At 39.7% G+C, this 24,239-nt stretch overlaps 1 protein-coding gene across 1 annotated transcript in view; it reads right to left on the bottom strand.

The window, feature by feature from the left end:
- The window catches only part of LOC128661474 (ATP-dependent translocase ABCB1-like), a 261,506-nt gene that overhangs the window by 80,209 nt on the left and 157,058 nt on the right, over nt 1–24,239 (bottom strand). Inside the window, exon 18 of the mRNA XM_053715723.1 lies at nt 18,692–18,796. Within this exon, the coding sequence (XP_053571698.1) occupies nt 18,692–18,796 (105 nt within the window). The remainder of the gene's footprint in view (nt 1–18,691; nt 18,797–24,239) is intronic.

Raw genomic sequence — 24,239 nt, 5'->3', positions numbered from 1 at the left:
TGTTTCGGAAAACAGTTAACCACAACTCTGAGATTGCGGTAAGGATTGAAGCGTAAATGGCGATTGCGCTAGCAGTTGTCTTGCAAAAATGCGATTACACTAGTGTAAAAAAGTTTGCGCCTCACTTGTAATCTAGGCTTAAGTAAGCAAATTATTTATTCTTTTTAATTAATTTACAGATGACATCTCTAAATGGCATAAAATAAAAGATCAAATATTTAATGTAATATATAATATTACCTTGAACAAAAAAATAATTATAAACAAAATTATTTTGCACTATATTTTGACATATTTTGCAAACAACACTTCTTCTGGATTGAATATAATTTGCTGAATTTGAAAGTATAAGTATAAATAAAAAAATATTATTATTTTTTTGAGGCTCCAAAAGCTTTACATTTTTTATGCTTAATAATATTTTCCCAAAAACCTATAAATAGCTAAAAAAAGACTTGCTAAATAAGTAAGTCAATCAATAAATCAATCAATAAATAAATACATGTAGTACATTCTCTGACCTTGGCAGTGTTTAAAGGGACATTAAAAACTTTCAGATGGTACATTTTATATATAAAAACAAACTTATTTATTTTGTCTTTTTCCTGGAATACCATTCTGAAATTGTGAGCTTTTCAGTTCATGGTAAAAATGGAAATGCAGAACACTGTTTTATAATTCACACAGCCATTGGCTGCACACTCTAGTGATATACTGTATTTATAACTGTCTCTGATTGGCCACAGAAGAGAATGTAGCCTAAGTTACAACATGGCAGCTCCCATTCAGCTAGATTACGAGTTTTGAGCGCTATAGGGAAAGTAACAATGCATTCCCTCATAGACATCAATAGGGAGAAGGTGTCAGAAAAAAACACCTGCGATTGCGAAAAGAAAAGCTCCATAACGCAGCCCCATTGAAGTCTATGGGGAAAGAAAACTAACATTTAAACCTAACACCCTAACATAAACCCCACGTCTAAACACACCTAATCTGTCCCCCACTGACATTGCCGCCACCTACATAATGTTATTAACCACCTAATCTGCCGCTCCCGATATCACCGCTACCTAAATAGATCTATTAACCCCTAATCTACTGCTCCCAATATCGCCGCCACTATACTAAAGTTATTAACCCCTATTCCGCCACACCCCAACATTGCCGCCACTATATTAAAGTTTTCAATATTCAAGATCCCAGGAGGGGTACTTATGGAGGCGCACATTAAACAGTATTGAAATATATATGAAATGTTACCAGAGTTCATTCCCATATAGAGACAACAGATATCCAACAGTGTGAGTCTGTGACGTTGTTCAATTTTGTGAACGTTAGACGAAGGCAGCTCCGCTTGAACTCGGTGTAAAGGATAATCTACAGAAATGATACAAGAAAAAGAGGGCACCTCATAGTGTGTTATGTCCTCAATGGGTCTGTAAATATGAATGGTAGAAGGCTTACCAGATGAAGTTGCACCATACTGTGACCGGTGCCTGCAAGCAGGCTAGCACTCTACAGTGGCTAGTACACTGAACCAGGTGTCCCCAACGGTGTTGACAGCTAAAATCCAATGTTGGATGAGCTTCAGATGGGAGTACGAGACCTCTACCCACTGGTAAAGTCAGTAGAAAGACATAAAAATAAAGGACAGCTACCGATATTTCAAAGGTAAAAACAACGCATTAATCTTTACAGCAACGCGTTTCTCGACCAAACAAACAGGTAATTTCTTCAGGCAATAAAAAAAAATGTAGTGTACTAGCCACTGTATAGTGCTAGCCCGCTTGCAGGCACCGGTCACTGTATGGTTCAACTTCATCTGGTAAGCCTTCTACCATTCATACTCACAGACCCTTTGAGGACATACCACACTATAAGGCGCCCTCTTTTTCTTGTATCATTACTATATAAAAGTTATTAACCCCTATTCCGCCGCTCCCCGACATTTCCGCAACTAAATAAAGTTATTAACCCCTAAACCTCTGGTCTCCCACATCCCTACCACTAAATAAACATATTAACCCCTAAACTGCCAGCCCCCCACATCCCAACAATCTAAATAAAACTATTAAACCCTAAAACCTAACCCTAACGTAACCCTTACCTTAACACCCCCTAACTTTAACATAATTACAATAGAGCTAAATTAAACTTTAACTATTATTAACTAAATAAACTAAATAATACATATTTAAAACTAAATACTTACCTGTGAAATAAAACCTAAGCTAGCTACAAAATAACTAATAGTTACATTGTAGCTAGCTTAGGTTTTATTTTTATTTCACAGGTAAGTTGGTATTTATTTTAACTAGGTAGACTAGTTAGTAAATAGTTATTAACTATTTACTAACTACCTAATTAAAATAAATACAAACTTACCTGTGAAATAAAACCTAACCTGCCTTACACTAAAACCTAAAATTACAAAAAATAAAAACACTAAATTACAAAAAATAAAAATCAAAGGCCTAGATTACGAGTTATGCGGTAGCTAACGCTGCTTTTTTACGCCCGCTGGTATTACGAGTCTTGAAGGTTTAGGATCACCGCACACTTTTTTGGCCTTACCGCAAAACGACTTACGTAAACTTTGTAAATGCTTTTTTTATGGGACTTTTCATAGCGCTGGTATTACAACTCTGTCCTGGGAGGCCAAAAAGTGAGCGGAACACCCTAAACCGTCAAGATTTCTACCGCATTTGAAAGTCAGTAGTATATATATTCCAATCAGCCAATAGAATGCAAGCTCAATCCTATTGGCTGATTGGCAATCCTATTGGCAATCCTATTGGCTGATTGGATCAGCCTATAGGATCGAACTTTAATCCTATTGGATGATTACATCAGCCAATAGGATTTCTTCAACCTTAATTCCGATTGGCTGATAGAATTCTATCAGCCAATCGGAATCGAAGGGACGCCATCTTAGATGACGTCACTTAAAGGTACCTTCATTCGTCGTTAGTCCGTCGGAAGAAGAGGATGCTTCGCGTCGGATGTCTTGAAGATGGAGCCGCACCACGCCAGATGGATGAAGATAGAAGATGCCGTCTGGATGAAGACTTCTGCCCATCTGGAGGACCACTTCTGCCGAGCTTGGATGAAGACTTCTGCCCGTCTGGAGGACCACTTCGCTCTTCAGGGGGTTAGTGTTAGGTTTTTTTAAGGGTGTATTGGTGTGGGGGGGTTTAGGTTAGGGTTTGGGCTGCAAAAGAGCTAACTGCCCTTTTAAGGGCAATGCCCATCCAAATGCCCTTTTCAGGGCAATGGGGAGCTTAGGTTTTTTTAGTTAGTATTTTATTTGGGGGGTTGGTTGTGTGGGTGGTGGGTTTTACTGATGGGGCGGTTGTTTGTATTTTTTTTACAGGTAAAAGAGCTGATTACTTTGGGGCAATGCCCCACAAAAGGCACTTTTAAGGGCTATTGGTAGTTTAGTTTAGGCTAGGGTTTTTTTTTTATTTTGAGGGGGCTTTTTTATTTTAATAGGGCTATTAGATTAGGTTTAATTAGTTTAAATATCTATATTTTCTGTAATTTAGTTTTTTTTGTACTTTAGCTAATTTAATTTATTTAATAGTATTTAATTTAGTTCATTTATTTAATTATAGTGTAATGTTAGGTGTTAGTGTAACTTAGGTTAGGTTTTATTTTACATTTAAATTTGTATTTATTTTAGCTAGGTAGTTAGTAAATAGTTCATAACTATTTAGTAAATATTCTACCTGGTTAAAATAAATACAAACTTGCCTGTAAAATAAAAATAAAACCTAAGATAGATACAATGTAACTATTAGTTATATTGTAGCCAGCTTAGGGTTTATTTTATAGGTAAGTATTTAGTTTTAAATAGGAATAATTTAATTAATGATATGAATATTTATTTAGATTTATTTAAATTATATTTGTTAGGTGGTGTTAGGGTTAGGGTTAGACTTAGGTTTAGGGGTTAATACATTTAGTATAGTGGCGACGACGTTGGGGGCGGCAGATTAGGGGTAAATAAATGTAGGTAAGTGGCTGCGATTTTAGGGACGGCAGATTAGGGGTTAATAATATTTAACTAGTGTTTGCGAGGCGGGAGTGTGGCGGTTTAGGAGTTAATATGTTTATTATAGTGGCGGCGACGTTGGGGCAGCAGATTAGGGGTTAATAAATGTAGGTAGGTTGCGGCGACATACGGAAAGGCAGATTAGGGGTTAATAAATATAATGTAGGTGGCGGCGATGTTGGAGGCAGCAGATTAGGGGTTAATATGTATAATGTAGGTGGCGACAGTGTTCGGAGTGGCAATTTAGGGGTTAATAAGTATAATGCAGGTGTCGGGCGGCAGATTAGGGGTTAATAAATGTAAGATTAGGGGTGTTTAGACTCGGTGTTCATGTTAGGGTGTTGGGTAAACATACATTTTATTTCCGCATAGGAATCAATGGGGCTGCGTTACTCAGTTTTACGCTGCTTTTTTGCAGGTGAATTTTTTTTCAGCCGGCTCTCCCCGTTGATTCCTATGGGGAAATTGTGCACAAGCACGTTACACCAGCTCACTGCTGACTTAAGCAGCGCTGGTATTGGAGTGAGATTTGGAGCAAAATTTTGCTCTACGCTCACTTTTGTCTTTTAACGCCGGGTTTGTAAAAACTCGTAATACCAGTACTGCATGAAATTGAGCGGTGAGAATAACGTGTAGGTTAATACCTCACCCCTGTTACCGCAAAAATCAAAATCTAGGCGAAAATTATCAAAAATAAAAAAGGATTACACCTAATGTAATAGCCCTATCAAAGTAAAAAAGCCCACCCAAAATAATAAAAACCCCTAGCCTAATTTGAATCAGCCAATAGAATGAGAGCTGCTTAAATCATATTGGCTGATTTGAACAGTCAATAGGATTTTAGCAGCTCTAATTCCTATTGGCTGATTCAAATCTTTCAGCCAATAGGAATGCAAAGGGATGCCATATTGAATTGCATCCCTTGCATTGAAGATTCAGTGTACGGCGGCAACCATATGAAGAGGATACTCCACGCCGGATGTCTTCAGGATGGACCCACTTTGCCCCGCCAGGCTCAAGATAGATGTCGCCTGGATGAAGATTAAAGAGGCCACCTGGATTAAGACTTCTTGTCGCTTGGATGAAGACTCCTCCCCGCCTGGATGAAGATTGTTCAAGTGGATCTTCGAGGGTTAGTGATAGGTTATTTAAGGTTTTTTTATGTTTTTTTCTTAGTTCAGGGTTTGGGCAATGTAAAAGAGCTAAATGCACTTTTAAAGGCAATGCCCATCAATATGCCCTTTTCAGGGCAATGGGTAGCTTAGGTTTTTTAGAGTTAGGTTTTTTATTTGGGGGGGTTGTTTGGGTGGTGGGTTTTACTGTTGGGGGGTCTTTGTATTTTTTTTACAGGTAAAAGAGCTGACATCTTTGGGGCAATGCCCCCCAAAAAAGCCCTTTTAAGGGCTATTGGTAGTTTATTGTAGGCTAGGTTTTTTTTTATTTTGGGTGGGCTTTTTTATTTTGATAGGGCTATTAGATTAGGTGTAATTCTTTTTTATTTTTGATAATTTCGTTTTTTTATTTTCCGTAAATTAGTCTTTGTTATTTTTTGTAATTTTGTATTTTTTTTTTTTATTTAGATATTTTGTAATTTTTAGAGTAGTGTTAGGATTTTTTTAATGGCTAGATTACGGGTTTTGCGGTATGAGTGAAAAAGGAGGGTTAAGGCTCTTTTTCACTACCGCTGGTATTACGAGTTTTGCAGGTATAGCTATACCGCACACTTTTTTGGCCGTAACGCAACGTAACTACCGCAGCTTTAAAAAAGTCCTTTTTCAATGGGACATCCACAGTGCCGCTACTACGAGTCTGCCTGGGAGGCCAAAAAGTGAGCAGTACAGCCCATACCGTCAAGATCCATACCGTAAACTGAAAGTCAGTAGTTATGGGTTTTACACTACAAAGCTGTAACGTAAAACTCATAAATAAAGCGCTAATAAGTACATTAACATCCTTAAACTACCTATTAACCACTAAACCGATGCCCTCCCACATCGCAAATAATAAAATAAAATTATTAACCCCTAATCTGTCGCTCCGGACATTGCCGCCACTATAATAAACATATTAACCCCTAAACCACCATACTCCCATATCGCAAACACTAGTTAAATATTAATAACCCCTAATCTGCTGTCCCTAACATCGCCACAACCTACATTACTATTATTACCCCTAATCTGCTGCCCCAAAATTGCCGCCACTATACTAAAGTTATTAACCCCTAAACCTAACCCTAAATCTAACCCTAACACCCCCTAACTTTAATGTAATTAAAATAAATCTAAAAAAAACCTACTATTAATAACTAAATAATTCCTTTTTAAAACTAATTCCATCAGCCAATCAGAATTTTCCTACCTTAATTCCGATTGGCTGATAGAATCCTATCAGCCAATCGGAATTCGAGGGACGGATCTTGGATGACGTCCCTTAAAGGAACCGTCATTCGTCGGGAAGTCGGCCAGGATGGATGTTCCGCGTTGGTGGGATCAAAATGGAGCCAGAAGAAAGAAGATTGAAGATGCCGCTTGATAGAAGACTTCAGCCGGATGATGGACCTCTTCAGCCCCCGCTTGGATGAAGACTTCAGCTGGATGATGGACCTCTTCAGCCCCCGCTTGGATGAAGACATCGCCCGGATAGGAGGAAGACTTCGGACCCTCTTCTGGACGGATCGGTGATACCCGGCGTGGTGAAGATAAGGTAGGAAGATCTTCAGGGGGTTTGGGTTAGATTAGGGGTATGTGGGTAATGGGTTGTAATGTGGGGGGGGGGTATTGTATGTTTTTTTTACAGGCAAAAGAGCAGAATTCTTTGGGGCATGCCCCGCAAAAGGCCCTTTTAAGGGCTGGTAAGGTAAAAGAGCTTTTCAATTTTTATTTTAGAATAGGGTATGGCATTTTTTTATTTTGGGGGCTTTGTTATTTTATTAGGGGGCTTATGTGTAATTAGCTTAAAATTGTTGTAATATTTTTATGTTTGTAAATTATTTTACTTTACTTAGTTCTTTTTTTATTTTTTGTAACTTAGTTCTTTTTTTATTTTTTGTACTTTAGTTAGTGTATTTATTTGTATTTATTTGTAGGTATTTGTATTTCATTTATTTATTGATAGTGTAGTGTTAGGTTTAATTGTAGATAATTGTAGGTAGTTTATTTAATTAATTTATTGATAATGTAGTGTTAGGTTTAATTGTAACTTAGGTTAGGATTTATTTTACAGGTACTTTTGTAATTATTTTAACTAGGTAGCTATTAAATAGTTATTAACTATTTAATAGCTATTGTACCTGGTTAAAATAAATACAAAGATGCCTGTAAAATAAATATTAATCCTAAAATAGCTACAATATAATTATTATTTATATTGTAGCTATATTTGGGTTTATTTTACAGGTAAGTATTTAGCTTTAAATAGGAATAATTTATTTAATAAGATTTATTTTATTTCGTTAGATAAAAATTATATTTAACTTAGGGGGGTGTTAGGGTTAGGGTTAGACTTAGCTTTAGGGATTAATACATTTATTAGAGTAGCGGTGAGGTCCGGTCGGCAGATTAGGGGTTAATAATTGTAGGTAGGTAGCGGCAATGTTGGGGGGGGCAGATTAGGGGGTAATAAATATAATATAGGGGTCGCAGGGTTTTGGGGCAGCAGATTAGGGGTTCATAGGGATAACGTAGGTTGCAGCGGTGTACGGAGCGGCAGATTAGGGGTTAATAATAATATGCAGGGGTCAGCAATAGCGGTTTCGGCAGATTAGGGGTTAATAAGTGTAAGGCTAGGGGTGTTTAGACTCGGGGTTCATGTTAGGGTGTTAGGTGCAGACTTAGGAAGTGTTTCCCCATAGGAAACAATGGGGCTGCGTTAGGAGCTGAACGCTGCTTTTTTGCAGGTGTTAGGTATTTTTCCAGCTCAAACGGCCCCATTGTTTCCTATGGGGGAATCGTGCACAAGCACGTTTTTAAAGCTGGCCGCGTATGTAAGCACCACTGGTATTGAGAGTTGCAGTGATGGTAAATATGCCTGTACGCTCCCTTTTTGGAGCCTAACGCAGCCCTTCTGTGAACTCTAAATACCAGCGGTATTTAAAAGGTGCGGGGGGAAAAAAAGCATGCGTAGCTAACGCACCCCTTTGGCCACAGAACTCTAAATCTAGCCGGATGCTAGCTACAATATAACTATTAGTTACATTGTAGCTATCTTAGGTTTTATTTTTATTTCACAGGCAAGTTTTATTTATTTTAACTAGGTAAAATAGTTAGTAAATAGTTATTAACTATTTATTAACTACCTAGCTAAAATAAATACAATTTTACCTAACCTAACCTAATTAATTAAATACAATTAACTAAATTACAAAAAAAACCCCACTAAATTACACAAAATAAAAAATAAATTATCAAATATTTAAACTAATTACACCTAATCTAATAGCCCTATCAAAATAAAAAGCCCCCCCAAAATAAAAAAACCCTAGCCTAAACTAAACTGCCAATAGCCCTTAAAAGGGCCTTTTGCAGGGCATTGACCCCCCAAAAAATCAGCTCTTTTACCTGTAAAAAAAAAATACAACCCCCCAACAGTAAAACCCACCACCAACACAACCAACCCCCCCAAATAAAAACTATCTAAAAAACCTAAGCTCCCCATTGCCCTGAAAAGGGTATTTGTATGGGCATTGCATACATATTGTTACAGCTGGAGGCTTTATAACGAATGAGACATTCTTGTTTTGGGAGTTGCCACAATTAATACGAGACACTCTTGGTTAATATAATACTACAGAGTTGAAGATTGAGTGGACACTCGCAATGGTTCTTGATCCTTTGAGGTCCTGAGTGGGTGGTGTCGTAATATTCACTCTCTGGGGACGCCCTGGGAGTGACATTGCATTTATTTTTCTGATGATTGTTTTTGCTTTGATGTTTTTCTTTATTTTGCTGAGGGTTAGATACGAATGTGTTTGGTGGATGGGGTATGTGTGGATTTGAGTGAACTTACACCTGATGTTTCCTTGATACTCATGATTGCTTTTTGTGAAAGATCAATTTTGATCATATCTTTTGTTGAAGAATAAAACTTTTTGACTCTAAGACTCAGTGGCTGGGATTTTTGAAATTTTAGGTTTTAATTAATGTTTATTAACTTTAATATGTTAGTTGTTTATCTTAAAAATTATAACAGAAAGTAATCCTTTAAATTAAATTAGAACTTACCTGTCAAATTAAAAAACTAAGTTTAAACTAACAATTAAACTAATATAATTATTAAACTAAAACTAAACTAACTACCAATTAACTAAAACTACACATTAACGGCTAGATTACGAGATTTGCGGTAAGAGTTGCTCGGTACTAACTTGCAAGTTATTGTCACCGCTCACCTCCCTACAGCGCTGCTATTACAGGTTTTCATAAACTCGGCTTTAGCAGGCAATATTGCAGCATAAAGCAAAATTAAGCTCCATACCGCACTCCAATACCAACGCTGAGGTGAGCTGCGGTGAGCTGGTTTTACGCGCTCATGCACGATTTCCCCATAGACATCAATGGGGAGAACCGGCTAAAAAAAAGCCTAACACCTGCAATAAAGGAGCGTAAAGCTCCGTAACGCAGCCCCATTGATTCCTATGGGGAAAGAAAAGTTATGTTTAAATCTAACACCCTAACATAAACCCCGAGTCTAAACATCCCTAATCTGCCGCCCCCTACATCGCCGAAAACTACCTACACTTATTAACCCCTAATCTGCCACCCCCCAATGTCGCCACCACCTACCTACACTTATTAACCCCTAATCTGCTGCCCCTGACATTACCGCCACCTACCTACACTTATTAACACCTAATCTGCCGCCCCCAATGTCGCCGCCACCTACTTACACTTATTAACCCCTAATCTGCTGCCCCCAATGTCGCTGCCACCTACTTACACTTATTAACCCCTAATCTGCCACCCCCAATGTCGCCGCCACCTACTTACACTTATTAACCCCTAATCTGCTGCCCCCAACGTCGCTGCCACTATACTAAAATTATTAACCCCTAAACCTAACCCTAACACTAGCTAACTTTAATGTAATTAAAATAAATCTATATAAGACCTACTATTAATACCTTAATAATTCCTATTTAAAACTAAATACTTACCAGTAAAATAAACCCTAAGCTAGCTACAATATAACTAATAGTTACATTGTAGATACCTTAAGTTGTATTTTTATTTCACAGGTAAGTTTGTATTTATTTTAACTAGGTAGATTAGTTAGTAAATAGGTATAAACTATTTACTAGCTACCTAGTTAAAATAAATACAAACAAACATACCTGTAAAATAAAACCTAACCTGTCTTACACTAACACCGAACCTTACACTACAATTAAATAAATTACATTAATTAAATACAATTAACTAAATTACAAAAACAAACAAACACTAAATTACACAAAATAAAAAACAAATTATCAAATATCTAAACTAATTACACCTAATCTAATAGCTCTATCAAAATAGAAAAGCCCCCCAAAATAAAAAAAATGAAGCCTTAACTAAACTGCCAATAGCCCTTAAAAGGGCCTTTTGCGGGGCATTGCCCCGAAGAAATCAGTTTTTGTACCTGTAAAAAAATACAAACAACCCCCCCAACAGTAAAACCCACCACCCACACAACCAACCCCCCCATATATAAGCCTATCTAAAAAACCTAAGCTCCCCAATGGCCTGAAAAGGGCATTTGGATGGGCATTGCCCTTAAAAGGGCATTTAGCTCTTTTTCCGCCCAAACACTAATTTAAAAATAAAACCCACCCAATAAACCCTTAAAAAACCTAACACTAACCCCCAAAGATCCACTTACAGTTTTTGAAGACCCGACATCCATCCTCAACGAAGCGGCAGAAGTCTTTATCAAAGCGGCAAGAAGTCCTCAACAAAGCCAGAAGAAGTCTTCATCCAAGCGAGCTGAAGTCTTCATCCAAGCCGGCAGTAGTCTTCATCCAGACGGCATCATCTATCTTCATCCATCCGACGCGGAGCAGCTCCATCTTCAAGACATCCGGCGAGGAGGATCCTCTTCAAACGACGTCTTCTTCAGAATGAATATCTCTTTAAGTGACGTCATCCATGATGGCGTCCCTTAGATTTCGATTGGCTGATAGAATTCTATCAGCCAATCGGAATTAAAGGTGAAAAAATCCTATTGGCTGATGCAATCAGCTAACAGGATTGAGCTTCAATCCTATTGGCTGATCCAATCAGCCAATAGGATTGAGCTGGTATTCTATTGGCTGAATTCTATCAGCCAATCAGAATTCAAGGGACGCCATCTTGGATGACGTCCCTTAAAGGAACCTTCATTCTTCAGTTGCTGTCGTAAGAAGAGGATGCTCTGCACCGGATGTCTTGAAGATGGAGCCGCTCCGCGCCGGATGGATGAAGATAGAAGATACTGTCTGGATGAAGACTTCTGCCGGCTTGGATGAAGACTTCGGCCCACTTGGATGAAGACTTCTCCCGGCTTTGTTGAGGACTTCTTGCCGCTTGGATGAAGACTTCTGCTGCTTCGTTGAGGATGGATGTCGGGTCTCCAAAAACTGTAAGTGGATCTTCGGGGGTTAGTGTTAGGTTTTATTAAGGGTTTATTGGGTGGGTTTTATTTATAGATTAGGGTTTGGGTGGAAAAAGAGCTAAATGCCCTTTTAAGGGCAATACCCATCCAAATGCCCTTTTCAGGCCATTGGGGAGCTTAGGTTTTTTAGATAGGCTTATATATGGGGGGGTTGGTTGTGTGGGTGGTGGGTTTTACTGTTGGGGGGGTTGTTTGTATTTTTTTACAGGTAAAAAAACTGATTTCTTCGGGGCAATGCCCCGCAAAAGGCCCTTTTAAGGGCTATTGGCAGTTTAGTTAAGGCTTCATTTTTTTTATTTTGGGGGGCTTTTCTATTTTGATAGGGCTATTAGATTAGGTGTAATTAGTTTAAATATTTGATAATTTGTTTTTTATTTTGTGTAATTTAGTGTTTGTTTGTTTTTGTAATTTAGTTAATTGTATTTAATTAATGTAATTTATTTAATTGTAGTGTAAGGTTCGGTGTTAGTGTAAGACAGGTTAGGTTTTATTTTACAGGTATGTTTGTTTGTATTTATTTTAACTAGGTAGCTAGTAAATAGTTTATACCTATTTACTAACTAATCTACCTAGTTAAAATAAATACAAACTTACCTGTGAAATAAAAATACAACTTAAGGTATCTACAATGTAACTATTAGTTATATTGTAGCTAGCTTAGGGTTTATTTTACTGGTAAGTATTTAGTTTTAAATAGGAATTATTAAGGTATTAATAGTAGGTCTTATATAGATTTATTTTAATTACATTAAAGTTAGCTAGTGTTAGGGTTAGGTTTAGGGGTTAATAATTTTAGTATAGTGGCAGCGACGTTGGGGGCAGCAGATTAGGGGTTAATAAGTGTAAGTAGGTGGCGGCGACATTGGGGGTGGCAGATTAGGGGTTAATAAGTGTAAGTAGGTGGCAGCGACATTGGGGGCAGCAGATTAGGGGTTAATAAGTGTAAGTAGGTGGCGGCGACATTGGGGGCGGCAGATTAGGTGTTAATAAGTGTAGGTAGGTGGCGGTGATGTCAGGGGCAGCAGATTAGGGGTTAATAAGTGTAGGTAGGTGGTGGCGACATTGGGGGGTGGCAGATTAGGGGTTAATAAGTGTAGGTAGTTTTCGGCGATGTAGGGGGCGGCAGATTAGGGATGTTTAGACTCGGGGTTTATGTTAGGGTGTTAGATTTAAACATAACTTTTCTTTCCCCATAGGAATCAATGGGGCTGCGTTACGGAGCTTTACGCTCCTTTATTGCAGGTGTTAGGCTTTTTTTTAGCCGGTTCTCCCCATTGATGTCTATGGGGAAATCGTGCATGAGCGCGTAAAACCAGCTCACCGCAGCTCACCTCAGCGTTGGTATTGGAGTGCGGTATGGAGCTTAATTTTGCTTTATGCTGCAATATTGCCTGCTAAAGCCGAGTTTATGAAAACCTGTAATAGCAGCGCTGTAGGGAGGTGAGCGGTGACAATAACTTGCAAGTTAGTACCGAGCAACTCTTACCGCAAATCTCGTAATCTAGCCGTTAATGTGTAGTTTTAGTTAATTGGTAGTTAGTTTAGTTTTAGTTTAATAATTATATTAGTTTAATTGTTAGTTTAAACTTAGTTTTTTAATTTGACAGGTAAGTTCTAATTTAATTTAAAGGATTACTTTCTGTTATAATTTTTAAGATAAACAACTAACATATTAAAGTTAATAAACATTAATTAAAACCTAAAATTTCAAAAATCCCAGCCACTGAGTCTTAGAGTCAAAAAGTTTTATTCTTCAACAAAAGATATGATCAAAATTGATCTTTCACAAAAAGCAATCATGAGTATCAAGGAAACATCAGGTGTAAGTTCACTCAAATCCACACATACCCCATCCACCAAACACATTCGTATCTAACCCTCAGCAAAATAAAGAAAAACATCAAAGCAAAAACAATCATCAGAAAAATAAATGCAATGTCACTCCCAGGGCGTCCCCAGAGAGTGAATATTACGACACCACCCACTCAGGACCTCAAAGGATCAAGAACCATTGCGAGTGTCCACTCAATCTTCAACTCTGTAGTATTATATTAACCAAGAGTGTCTCGTATTAATTGTGGCAACTCCCAAAACAAGAATGTTTCATTCGTTATAAAGCCTCCAGCTGTAACAATATGTATCTGTTTGAAACCATCAGCAATTTGTCTACTTGCCACTGTATAAAGGTGGTCACAGGAGACATGATATATTATGGTATTTGTAATCCATCATAGTGAATGCTGGTAACGGCTATAGTGACAAATCTTGTAATTGTTGAAATCTTTTGGTTCAGATGTCCCTTTAACCTGACGTGCTACTGGCCATACATTATGTTGCGGGGAGCTGTGAACGTACTAACGGCCCAAACACACACCCTTTTCACACTTCACTCACGGTATTGTGCACTGTCCCTTTATAGCAGAGAATATATCACACTCCACATTTTCCTTTTCACCAAAACTGCGAGTATCTCATACCCTCGTGGCAGTTCGTGACCATTAATGTGTTGTGAATGTGTTGTAAACAAAGCAAATGCTTGAACAGTGGTGTTACCTCCTTCAGCGTATATGTGCATATGTCGATAGTGCCGTGAGACTCTCTGTCTTCAGTGTGGTTTCTATGGGCCCCCCGTATGGGTATCTAGTCTCACCTCACAATTTCTGTGGCTTAGATAGCACGATATCCAGGTAGCTGTGGTGGCGTCTCCTCGTTCCTCACAAAAAGCAATCATGAGGATGTATGGGATCTAGTTTCCTTTGGATAGAATTAACCATCTATCCTATAAATACGTTGAAGCAGAATCGATGACATAAGGGCAGTTCCTTCTATAGGACTCATTTGTTATAGAAATTAGAACTGCGAGAAACAACATAGAATAGGGTAGGAGAGGGTCCTTTGAGACCCTTGGGATGTGCTTTGTCTGAGCCGATTAATTGATTCTTTGGACAGAGAGATGCAATAATGTACATGGTCCGGATATACACTAACTCTAGTAGTTTCTTTTATATGATTCATTTGTTAGAAATATCATATTTGTGAGAATCAGCATAGAATAGGGTCAGAAAGAGGGCCTTTGAGACATGCGTTGCCTTAATCGACTGCATATAGTCTCCCTAATTTTTTACACAAATAGGATATCCCGTAGCGGGACCCCCGGTATTGAACAAATTACACTCAATATGAAATATTAACTTACACTGATTAAACACGCTGTGCGCGGAATATTGATGAGAGGGAATGTTTCGTTTAAGGTACGTCGATTGATGGCAGATACAGAGCTATAATTGAAATTTGCCGCGGATGCCTATATATATACATTTATAATTCCCTGAACAGAGAAAGTACAGCGGTTGGATCTCGAAAGTGTCATATATTGACATATTCTCACTGGGGAGTTATGTGGAGCCTATTTAGTACCTGCTCAGCAGCGATCACCAGCTATTCGTGAGTCTTAGATTCATTCGTTTTCTATCTCAGCAATGCTTTCACAAACACGAGTGTAGAATGTGACGTTAGAGTGGGGGTGTGTATGCGAGTAGCCAATGAGATTACTATTGATTCTATTTAAGTCACACCTCCACCCCATTACCTGTAAATTCCTTGAGAAAGGGGCGGAGTCCCGAAACGCGCGTCGGAACGAGGAGACGCCACCACAGCTACCTGGATATCGTGCTATCTAAGCCACAGAAATTGTGAGGTGAGACTAGATACCCATACGGGGGGCCCATAGAAACCACACTGAAGACAGAGAGTCTCACGGCACTATCGACATATGCACATATACGCTGAAGGAGGTAACACCACTGTTCAAGCATTTGCTTTGTTTACAACACATTCACAACACATTAATGGTCACGAACTGCCACGAGGGTATGAGATACTCGCAGTTTTGGTGAAAAGGAAAATGTGGAGTGTGATATATTCTCTGCTATAAAGGGACAGTGCACAATACCGTGAGTGAAGTGTGAAAAGGGTGTGTGTTTGGGCCGTTAGTACGTTCACAGCTCCCCGCAACATAATGTATGGCCAGTAGCACGTCAGGTTAAAGGGACATCTGAACCAAAAGATTTCAACAATTACAAGATTTGTCACTATAGCCGTTACCAGCATTCACTATGATGGATTACAAATACCATAATATATCATGTCTCCTGTGACCACCTTTATACAGTGGCAAGTAGACAAATTGCTGATGGTTTCAAACAGATACATATTGTTACAGCTGGAGGCTTTATAACGAATGAAACATTCTTGTTTTGGGAGTTGCCACAATTAATACGAGACACTCTTGGTTAATATAATACTACAGAGTTGAAGATTGAGTGGACACTCGCAATGGTTCTTGATCCTTTGAGGTCCTGAGTGGGTGGTGTCGTAATATTCACTCTCTGGGGACGCCCTGGGAGTGACATTGCATTTATTTTTCTGATGATTGTTTTTGCTTTGATGTTTTTCTTTATTTTGCTGAGGGTTAGATACGAATGTGTTTGGTGGATGGGGTATGTGTGGATTTGAGTGAACTTACACCTGATGTTTCCTTGATACTCATGATTGCTTTTTGTGAGGAACGAGGAGACGCCACCACAGCTACCTGGATATCGTGCTATCTAAGCCACAGAAATTGTGAGGTGAGACTAGATACCCATACGGGGGGCCCATAGAAACCACACTGAAGACAGAGAGTCTCACGGCACTATCGACATATGCACATATACGCTGAAGGAGGTAACACCACTGTTCAAGCATTTGCTTTGTTTACAACACATTCACAACACATTAATGGTCACGAACTGCCACGAGGGTATGAGATACTCGCAGTTTTGGTGAAAAGGAAAATGTGGAGTGTGATATATTCTCTGCTATAAAGGGACAGTGCACAATACCGTGAGTGAAGTGTGAAAAGGGTGTGTGTTTGGGCCGTTAGTACGTTCACAGCTCCCCGCAACATAATGTATGGCCAGTAGCACGTCAGGTTAAAGGGACATCTGAACCAAAAGATTTCAACAATTACAAGATTTGTCACTATAGCCGTTACCAGCATTCACTATGATGGATTACAAATACCATAATATATCATGTCTCCTGTGACCACCTTTATACAGTGGCAAGTAGACAAATTGCTGATGGTTTCAAACAGATACATATTGTTACAGCTGGAGGCTTTATAACGAATGAGACATTCTTGTTTTGGGAGTTGCCACAATTAATACGAGACACTCTTGGTTAATATAATACTACAGAGTTGAAGATTGAGTGGACACTCGCAATGGTTCTTGATCCTTTGAGGTCCTGAGTGGGTGGTGTCGTAATATTCACTCTCTGGGGACGCCCTGGGAGTGACATTGCATTTATTTTTCTGATGATTGTTTTTGCTTTGATGTTTTTCTTTATTTTGCTGAGGGTTAGATACGAATGTGTTTGGTGGATGGGGTATGTGTGGATTTGAGTGAACTTACACCTGATGTTTCCTTGATACTCATGATTGCTTTTTGTGAAAGATCAATTTTGATCATATCTTTTGTTGAAGAATAAAACTTTTTGACTCTAAGACTCAGTGGCTGGGATTTTTGAAATTTTGTATTATTATTCAGTCTTTGACCGGACTTTATCCCGTGCCTGAGCACACTAACTAGAAAGGGTGGTGCGGTCACACTTTATGGTATATATATTAATTAAAACCTACTGACCTATATTTTCTCCAAAAATGTTCTCCTATATTTTCTCCAAAAAGTTTCATAACGTTCTAAAAGTTATATCTTTTATTCGCCGATGATGTCATAGGTATTGTAAACGGATTGGTACAGAGCAAAGGATACCCAAGGAGTGGGTTTGGAAAACAATTAAATTTGCAGACAAGATTTCTGATATACGGTAGAGATATGTTAATGAAATGCTATTGATAAAAAGCGTATTTGGGGTAGTTAGTTAGTAACAGGCATAGAAAATATTTACTTACAGTGGCCCTTTAAGATATGGAAATTGTAATTTTAATATAAAGTTATGGGGTTATTAGGTTTAGGGGTTACTAGTTTAAATTAGTTTATTGCGATGTGGGGGGCTTTCGGTTTAGGGGTTAATAGTTTAGTTTAGTATATTTTGTTGTGGGGGCTTGCGGTTTAGGGGTTAATAGGTTTATTATAGTGGCGGCGGTGTAGGGCTTAATAACTTTAGTATAGTGGGGCAATGTGGGCAGACGGCAGATTAGGTTTTAATTATATTTGAATAGTGTTTGCGATGCGGGAGGGCGAGTGGCTTAAGGGTTAATACGTTTATTATAGTGGTGACGATCTCAGAGAGTGGCGGAATAGGGGTTAATATTTTTTAAAGTGGCGGGATATCGGGAGCGGCAGATTAGGGGGTTAATACATTTATTATAGTGTTTGCGATGCGGGAGGGCCTCGTTTTAGGGGTTAATAGGTAGTTTATGGTTGTTTAGTGTACTTTGTAGCAGTTTAGTTATGAGTTTTATGTTACAGATTTTTAGCGTGAAAGTCATAACTACTGACTTTAGATGGCGGTACGGATCATGCCGTTTTAGGGTGTAACGCCGTTTTTTTAGCCAGAACGCAAAACTCGTAATACCAGCGCTATGGGAATCCCATTAAAAAACGTCATTTTTAAGTGTGCGATACTGAGTTTGCGTTACAGGCTAAAAGGGTTGCGGTACACCTATATCGACAAGACTTGTAATGGCTGCGGTACTGTTTCAATGCTAAAAATACCATATTTTCATCGTTAAAAGGCGAACGCACAGACTTGTAATCTAGCTGTTAGTTTTATAGACACTGAAACTTTGCACTTACTTTGTCAATATTTAAACAGGTAATGGAACTTTAAAAAATACATATACATCTTATTCTCAATCTTTTCTTTGAATGCATCATTCTAGCTAGCATTTATTTAGTGTTTAATGTCCCTTTAATGGTCACTTTTTATTTTTTTCTGATGATAAAGAACTCAAAATGTATTTTGCAAAAAAAAATTCTTCTATGAATCTTGTCTTACCATGATAACATGTACAACAAAGCTTATCAGTCCTAGAATAAAAAAGATAAGTGATAAAAGAGATGTTTTCTGGCTCTTTTTTATAGGGTCCAGTTCTTGGAATGTCTGTGAAAGAAAACAAAACATAAATATGATAAAATGAGTTATTTTGTCTTTCATGATTTTCACAGGAAGAGTGAGTGCTGTGAATGTAACGAAAACAACTTTTGGAAATCCCTGAACCTTCCTTTTATCATCATAGGTTTGAATGTGTTAGTGATTCAGTAATAGGCTATTTCATTTATTTCAGACTAGTCCTAAAGCCCGTTCACACGGGCCATTTTTTGCAGTACAGGGGTCCCACCCCTGGCGTTCTCTCCCTCCCACTCTCTTTTGCTTTCTCTCTCTCCCCCCTCTCTTTTGCGCTCTCTACCCCTCTCTCTCTCTCCATCTCCCCCCCCCTCTCTCTCTCTCCCCCCTCTCTCTCTCTCCCCCCTTTCTCTCTCTCTCCCCTCTCTCTATCTCACCCCTCTCTCTCTCCCCTCTCTCTATCTCCCCTCTATCTCTCTCTCTCCCCCCCCCTCTCTCTCTCGCCTCTCTCTTTCTCTCTCCCCTCTCTCTCTCTCTCTCCCCTCTATCTCTCTCCCCTCTATATCTCTCTCTCCCTCTCCCCCCTCTCTCTCTCTCCCCCCCCTCTCTCTCCCCCCTCTCTCTCTCACCTCTCTCTCCCTCCCCTCTCTCCCTCCCTCTCCCCTCTCTCCCCCCTCTCTCTCTCTCCCCCTCTCTTTCTCTCTCCCCCTCTCTCTCCCCCTCTCTCTCCCCCCTCTCTCTCTCTCTCTCCCCCCCCTCTCTCTCTCTCCCCCCCCCCTCTCTCTCTCTCCCCCCTCTCTCTCTCTTCTCTCTCTCTTTCTCCCCCCCTCTCTCTCTCTCTCTCTCTTGCCCCTCTATCTCTCCCCCCCTCTCTCTCCCCTCTCTCTCTCTCCCCTCTCTCTGTGTCTCTCCTCTATCTCTATCTCTCTCCCCTCTCTCTCTCCCCTCCCCCTTCTCTCTCTCTCCCTCTCTCTCTCTCCCCCCTCTCTCTCTCATTCTCTCTCTCCTCTCTCTCTCCCTCTCCCCCCCTCTCTCTCTGTCTCTCTCTCTCCCTCTCCCCCCTCTCTCTCTCCCCCTTTAACTCCCCCCTCTTTCTCCCCCTCTCTCTCTCTCCCCACATCTCCCCCCTCTCCCCACATCTCCCCCCTCTCCCCACATCTCTCCCCATCTCCCCCCTCTCTCCACATCTCCCCCCTCTCTCCACATCTCCCCACATCTCTCCCCTTTCTCCACATCTCCCCCCTCTCTCCACATCTCCCCCCTCTCTCCACATCTCCCCCTCCCTCACTCCACATCTCCCCCCTCTCTCCACATCTCCCCCTCCCTCACTCCACATCTCCCCCCTCTCCCCACATCTCCCCCCTCTCTCCACATCTCCCCCCTCTCTCCACATCTCCCCCCTCACTCCACATCTCCCCCCTCACTCCACATCTCCCCCCTCACTCCACATCTCCCCACATCTCTCCACATCTCCCCCCTCACTCCACATCTCCCCCCTCACTGCACATCTCCCCCCCTCACTCCACATCTCCCCCCCTCACTCCACATCTCCCCCGCTCTCCCCACATCCCTCCACCCTCTCTTGAGCTGTTTGAGCTCTCTTCACGGGCCTTCACGCTAGGCTCCGCCCCCTTCACGGGCCTTCGCGTTAGGCTCCGCCCCCTTCACGCTCGGTCACGCCCACTTCTGCTCGGCGCAGTCGGCAGAACAGGTAGGGACTTAGGCCAGTGTGTTTGTCCGCGTGCTGTCTTTACTGCGCATGACAGCTTCGGACAAACACACTTGGCCTTTTATAGTATAGGATGCTATAGGCAGATAGGTTAATTAGAACAGTTGTATTATTATGTTTAAACAGTACTAGTGCAGCTATGGGGACCGAATCATCAAGCTCGCAAGACGCCATAACTGGTCTGCTGCCTCTGAGGCTGCAGTCTGCAATCCTCACAATCCTATATGATCAGGATGATTGACACCCCCTGCTAACGGCTGATTGGCCGTGAATTTGCAGGGGGCGGCATTGCACAAGCAGCGTATCATGTCTGACAGACATTAATAAATTGGCCCCATGGTCTACACATGAAAAACCTTTTTTTTTTTCTTTTTTTCTCTTCAAAATGCTTTATTGGAAATCTTTTTAAACAATGCAAACAATAGAAGAAAATGTAAAAATGGTACAGAGTCCCGGTTAATTTTTGAGTCACAAGGCAGTATAGGTCTTCTTATACATATGAATTGAGACAGGATTCCAAATAAATAAATTGTTCATTGATAAGTAATATTATAATTAAACATGAAACAGCATAAGGTATAATGCTCAGTGAGCAATATGTCTCTTGCAGGAAAGCATTTCAAGGAAAGGAAAAAGGCAATACAAAACTAGAAACACAAATATGTCAGTAGGTGCAGAGGTAATGAATTGACATGAGAGGGTCAATCATTTCCCTTTTTCTTAGAAAGTTGTTATCATAGCATTCTGTGTTTTAGGGTATGGTCTACGGTAGAGATGCGTAATAAAAAACAAAAAGGGGGGGGGGGTGTAAGCAATATATGTAGTATTTGTGTAGGTTTATGTAAATGTTTTCTCAAGATTTATATATTCTTCCCAAAAGAAGCAGATTGAATGGTAGTCATCTACGCGTTTATTTTGTGTATAGTGATATTTTTCTAATGCAAGGGATTGGGAGGTAGTTTCTCTCCAGGTGGGGATTGATGGGAGGGTATGAGATTTCCAATTTTAGATATTAGGCTCTTTGCAGAGTTAACCATGATGGTCAGCAACACAAGTTTATATTTGCATTTAATTTGGGAGAATTAGTTGAAGAGAAAGAGACAAATATCTAATTCAAAAGATATGGATAGGGCCTTTTCAATTTAATTTTTGATGAACAACCAGAAGGTTTATGCAGTGGGTCAGGTGCACCATATGTGTGTGGGGTTACCTTCTGATCTGCAGCCTTTCCAGCAATCGGAGGGGAGTGCTGGGAGGATGGTGTTTAAACGGGCCGGTGTGTAATACCCCCTATATAGGAATTTTACATCTCCATGATATATATACAGGAGAAGATTTTGAGCCATTCTTTGTGAGAGAGGTGTCGCATTTTGTCTCCCATTTCTGTACTTAGGAGGTAAGTGAAGTAGTGTAAGATTGCATGAGTAGATGTTATGTGAATGAGAGAAGGACTTTATTTAAAATGTCTTGAGAACATATGTTTTGAAAGCTGGTTAGAGAGCAGGAAATCTGTGATCTGTTGGGGTGTCTTGTGAGGAAGTAGTTGAGTTGGTTATATCTGAACTAGTTTTCGTATATGTTGCCTAAATGGGTCTTGATTTCTAGTTGGGATTTGAGGGTCATGGGGGTGGGCTGCTGAAAAGGGAAATCTGGATATTCTATGAGGGTGTTCAGTGGAGAGGGTATTGTTGAAATATGGTGGAAATTTTTTTATGTGTGTATCCCATTGTTTGAAAGTTTCAGTAATAATTGTTGGAAGATGTTTTGGGAGATTCCTTTTGTGTTGAGGTAACAAGCATTTGCTACCTATGTGGTAGGTATTGGTTAATTGATGTTCTTATAGAACCCATTCTTTGTGTATTGAGTGTTTACACCAATTAGCAATCCTAGTAAGGAAAGTGGCTAGTCTATGGTATGTTAGGTTTGGGATACCCAGTCCACCAAGTTCTTTTGGGAGGTAAGTGTAGCAGTGATGCAGGGTCTTTTGTGTTGCCAGATGTATGAGATAATGGATTTTTGGAGATTGTGAATTAGTGATTTTGGTATTGGAATGGGAAGGGTTTCGAAGAGATAAAGCAATTTGGGGAGGAGTATCATTTTAACTGCATTGATTCTTTCTAACCACGAAAGTGGTTTGTTGCTCCAGGAATGTAAAAGGGAGTGTGTTGTGGTAGTGGTGGTGTGGCTTTAAAGTTAGAGTGTAGTAACGTGTTAATATATGGTGAAATGTGGATTCCTAAATATTTGATGGCGTGCAGCTGGGTAGGAATATTGGGTGAGTTTAAAACCATGGATATTAGTATTGCTTCTAATTTAGGAAGCCAGAACTTCCATGGCAAGAACAAACAATATGGGAGAGAGGAGGCAGCCTTGCCTGGAGCCATTGGAAATATCAAAGGGGTGGGATAGGGTATTGTTAATATGAAGATCTGATCAAAGCCAAACTTTTAAAGGGTAATTTGCAGAAATAGCCAATATGAATACAGAGGGGATGTTGTCTTTGGTTTCTCTATGTGGGCTGAAACCTGCTTGATTGAGATGGACTGTTGTTGGCAAGATAGTGTTGATACAGGAAGCCAATTGTTTGGCATATAGTTTGATGTATAAGTTAAGTAGAGATATTTGGTGAAAATTTGCGAATGTAGTTGGTGGTTTGCCTGGATTTAGGGATCACGACTACTTGTTCTTGCATAGATTGTGGAAAGGGGTTGTAATCGGCCACTTCATTAAAAATTTGGGTCAGGTTGGGTGTCAGGCGTGGGGAAAATACTTGATAGTATTTTCCAGATAGACCGTCAGGACCTGGGCTTTTCCTGTTAATGAGTTATTTAATAGCAACGAGTAGTTCTTGTTGGGAGATGGGTCCATTAATGTTTTGGATCTGATCTGATGTTAAGGTGGGCAATTAGGTCTGGGTGACATAGGTTGTCATGTTAGTCAGAAGGTTCTGTATTGATATATTGGAATATTATAAAGAGTTGTAGTAGTTATTTAAGGATTGCAGGATGTCTTTCATTGTTTTGAGAGTATTTGGGAAGGTGGGGTGTTGAATTTCGTATATATGTGTGATTTTAGTTTTTTTCTTTTTCAGAGCTCTGGCTAAGAGTTTGCCTGATCTATTACTTTCGTAGAAGAACATGCTGTTTGTTTTGGAGTGTAGTATTTAATATTCAATCTGTAAATAACTGTCTAATGCATGCCTAGCTGTTTGTATGATTTTGTATATTAGGGGGTCTGTTGGAGATCATTTATATGGGTTAGGTCTAGGTGAGCAAATGTGTCTGATAGTTCAGTGTATGTTTGTCGGCATTGTTTTTGGTATTGTACTTTAATTTTGATCAGTTCTCCTCTGAGTACACACTTATGTGTCTCCCAAAGGGTGTATGTGTTATCTACAGAATGTATATTGAGTCTAAAATATTCTTCAATAACAGCATTCAGTTTAGTTATTGTGTCTGGACTATTTAGTAGGTTGTCGTATAATTTCCATTGGTATGGTGTTGAGGATATATTTTGCATGCTATTTTGAGTTTCATGGCCGAGTGGTCCGACCAAGAAGTGGAGGAAATATTGCATCTATTTACTAAGGCTAGAGTTGATTAGTTAGATAAAATATAGTCGAGGCGGCTGTACGATTTATTGGGGTGAGAAAAAAAGGTGTAGTCTTTGGTGTCTTGGGGGTCGATCCGATAAAAATCGTCGCCCGCAAAAGTCGGCGATGCCAATATTTGCGCGGGTTTGGTATCCTAT

This window comes from Bombina bombina, chromosome 5 (genome assembly GCF_027579735.1).
Source record: "Bombina bombina isolate aBomBom1 chromosome 5, aBomBom1.pri, whole genome shotgun sequence".
In the NCBI taxonomy this organism is placed as follows: Eukaryota; Metazoa; Chordata; class Amphibia; order Anura; family Bombinatoridae; genus Bombina; species Bombina bombina.
Note: the sequence above shows the minus strand (reverse complement) of the source record. Positions and strands in the feature narration are given on the sequence as shown.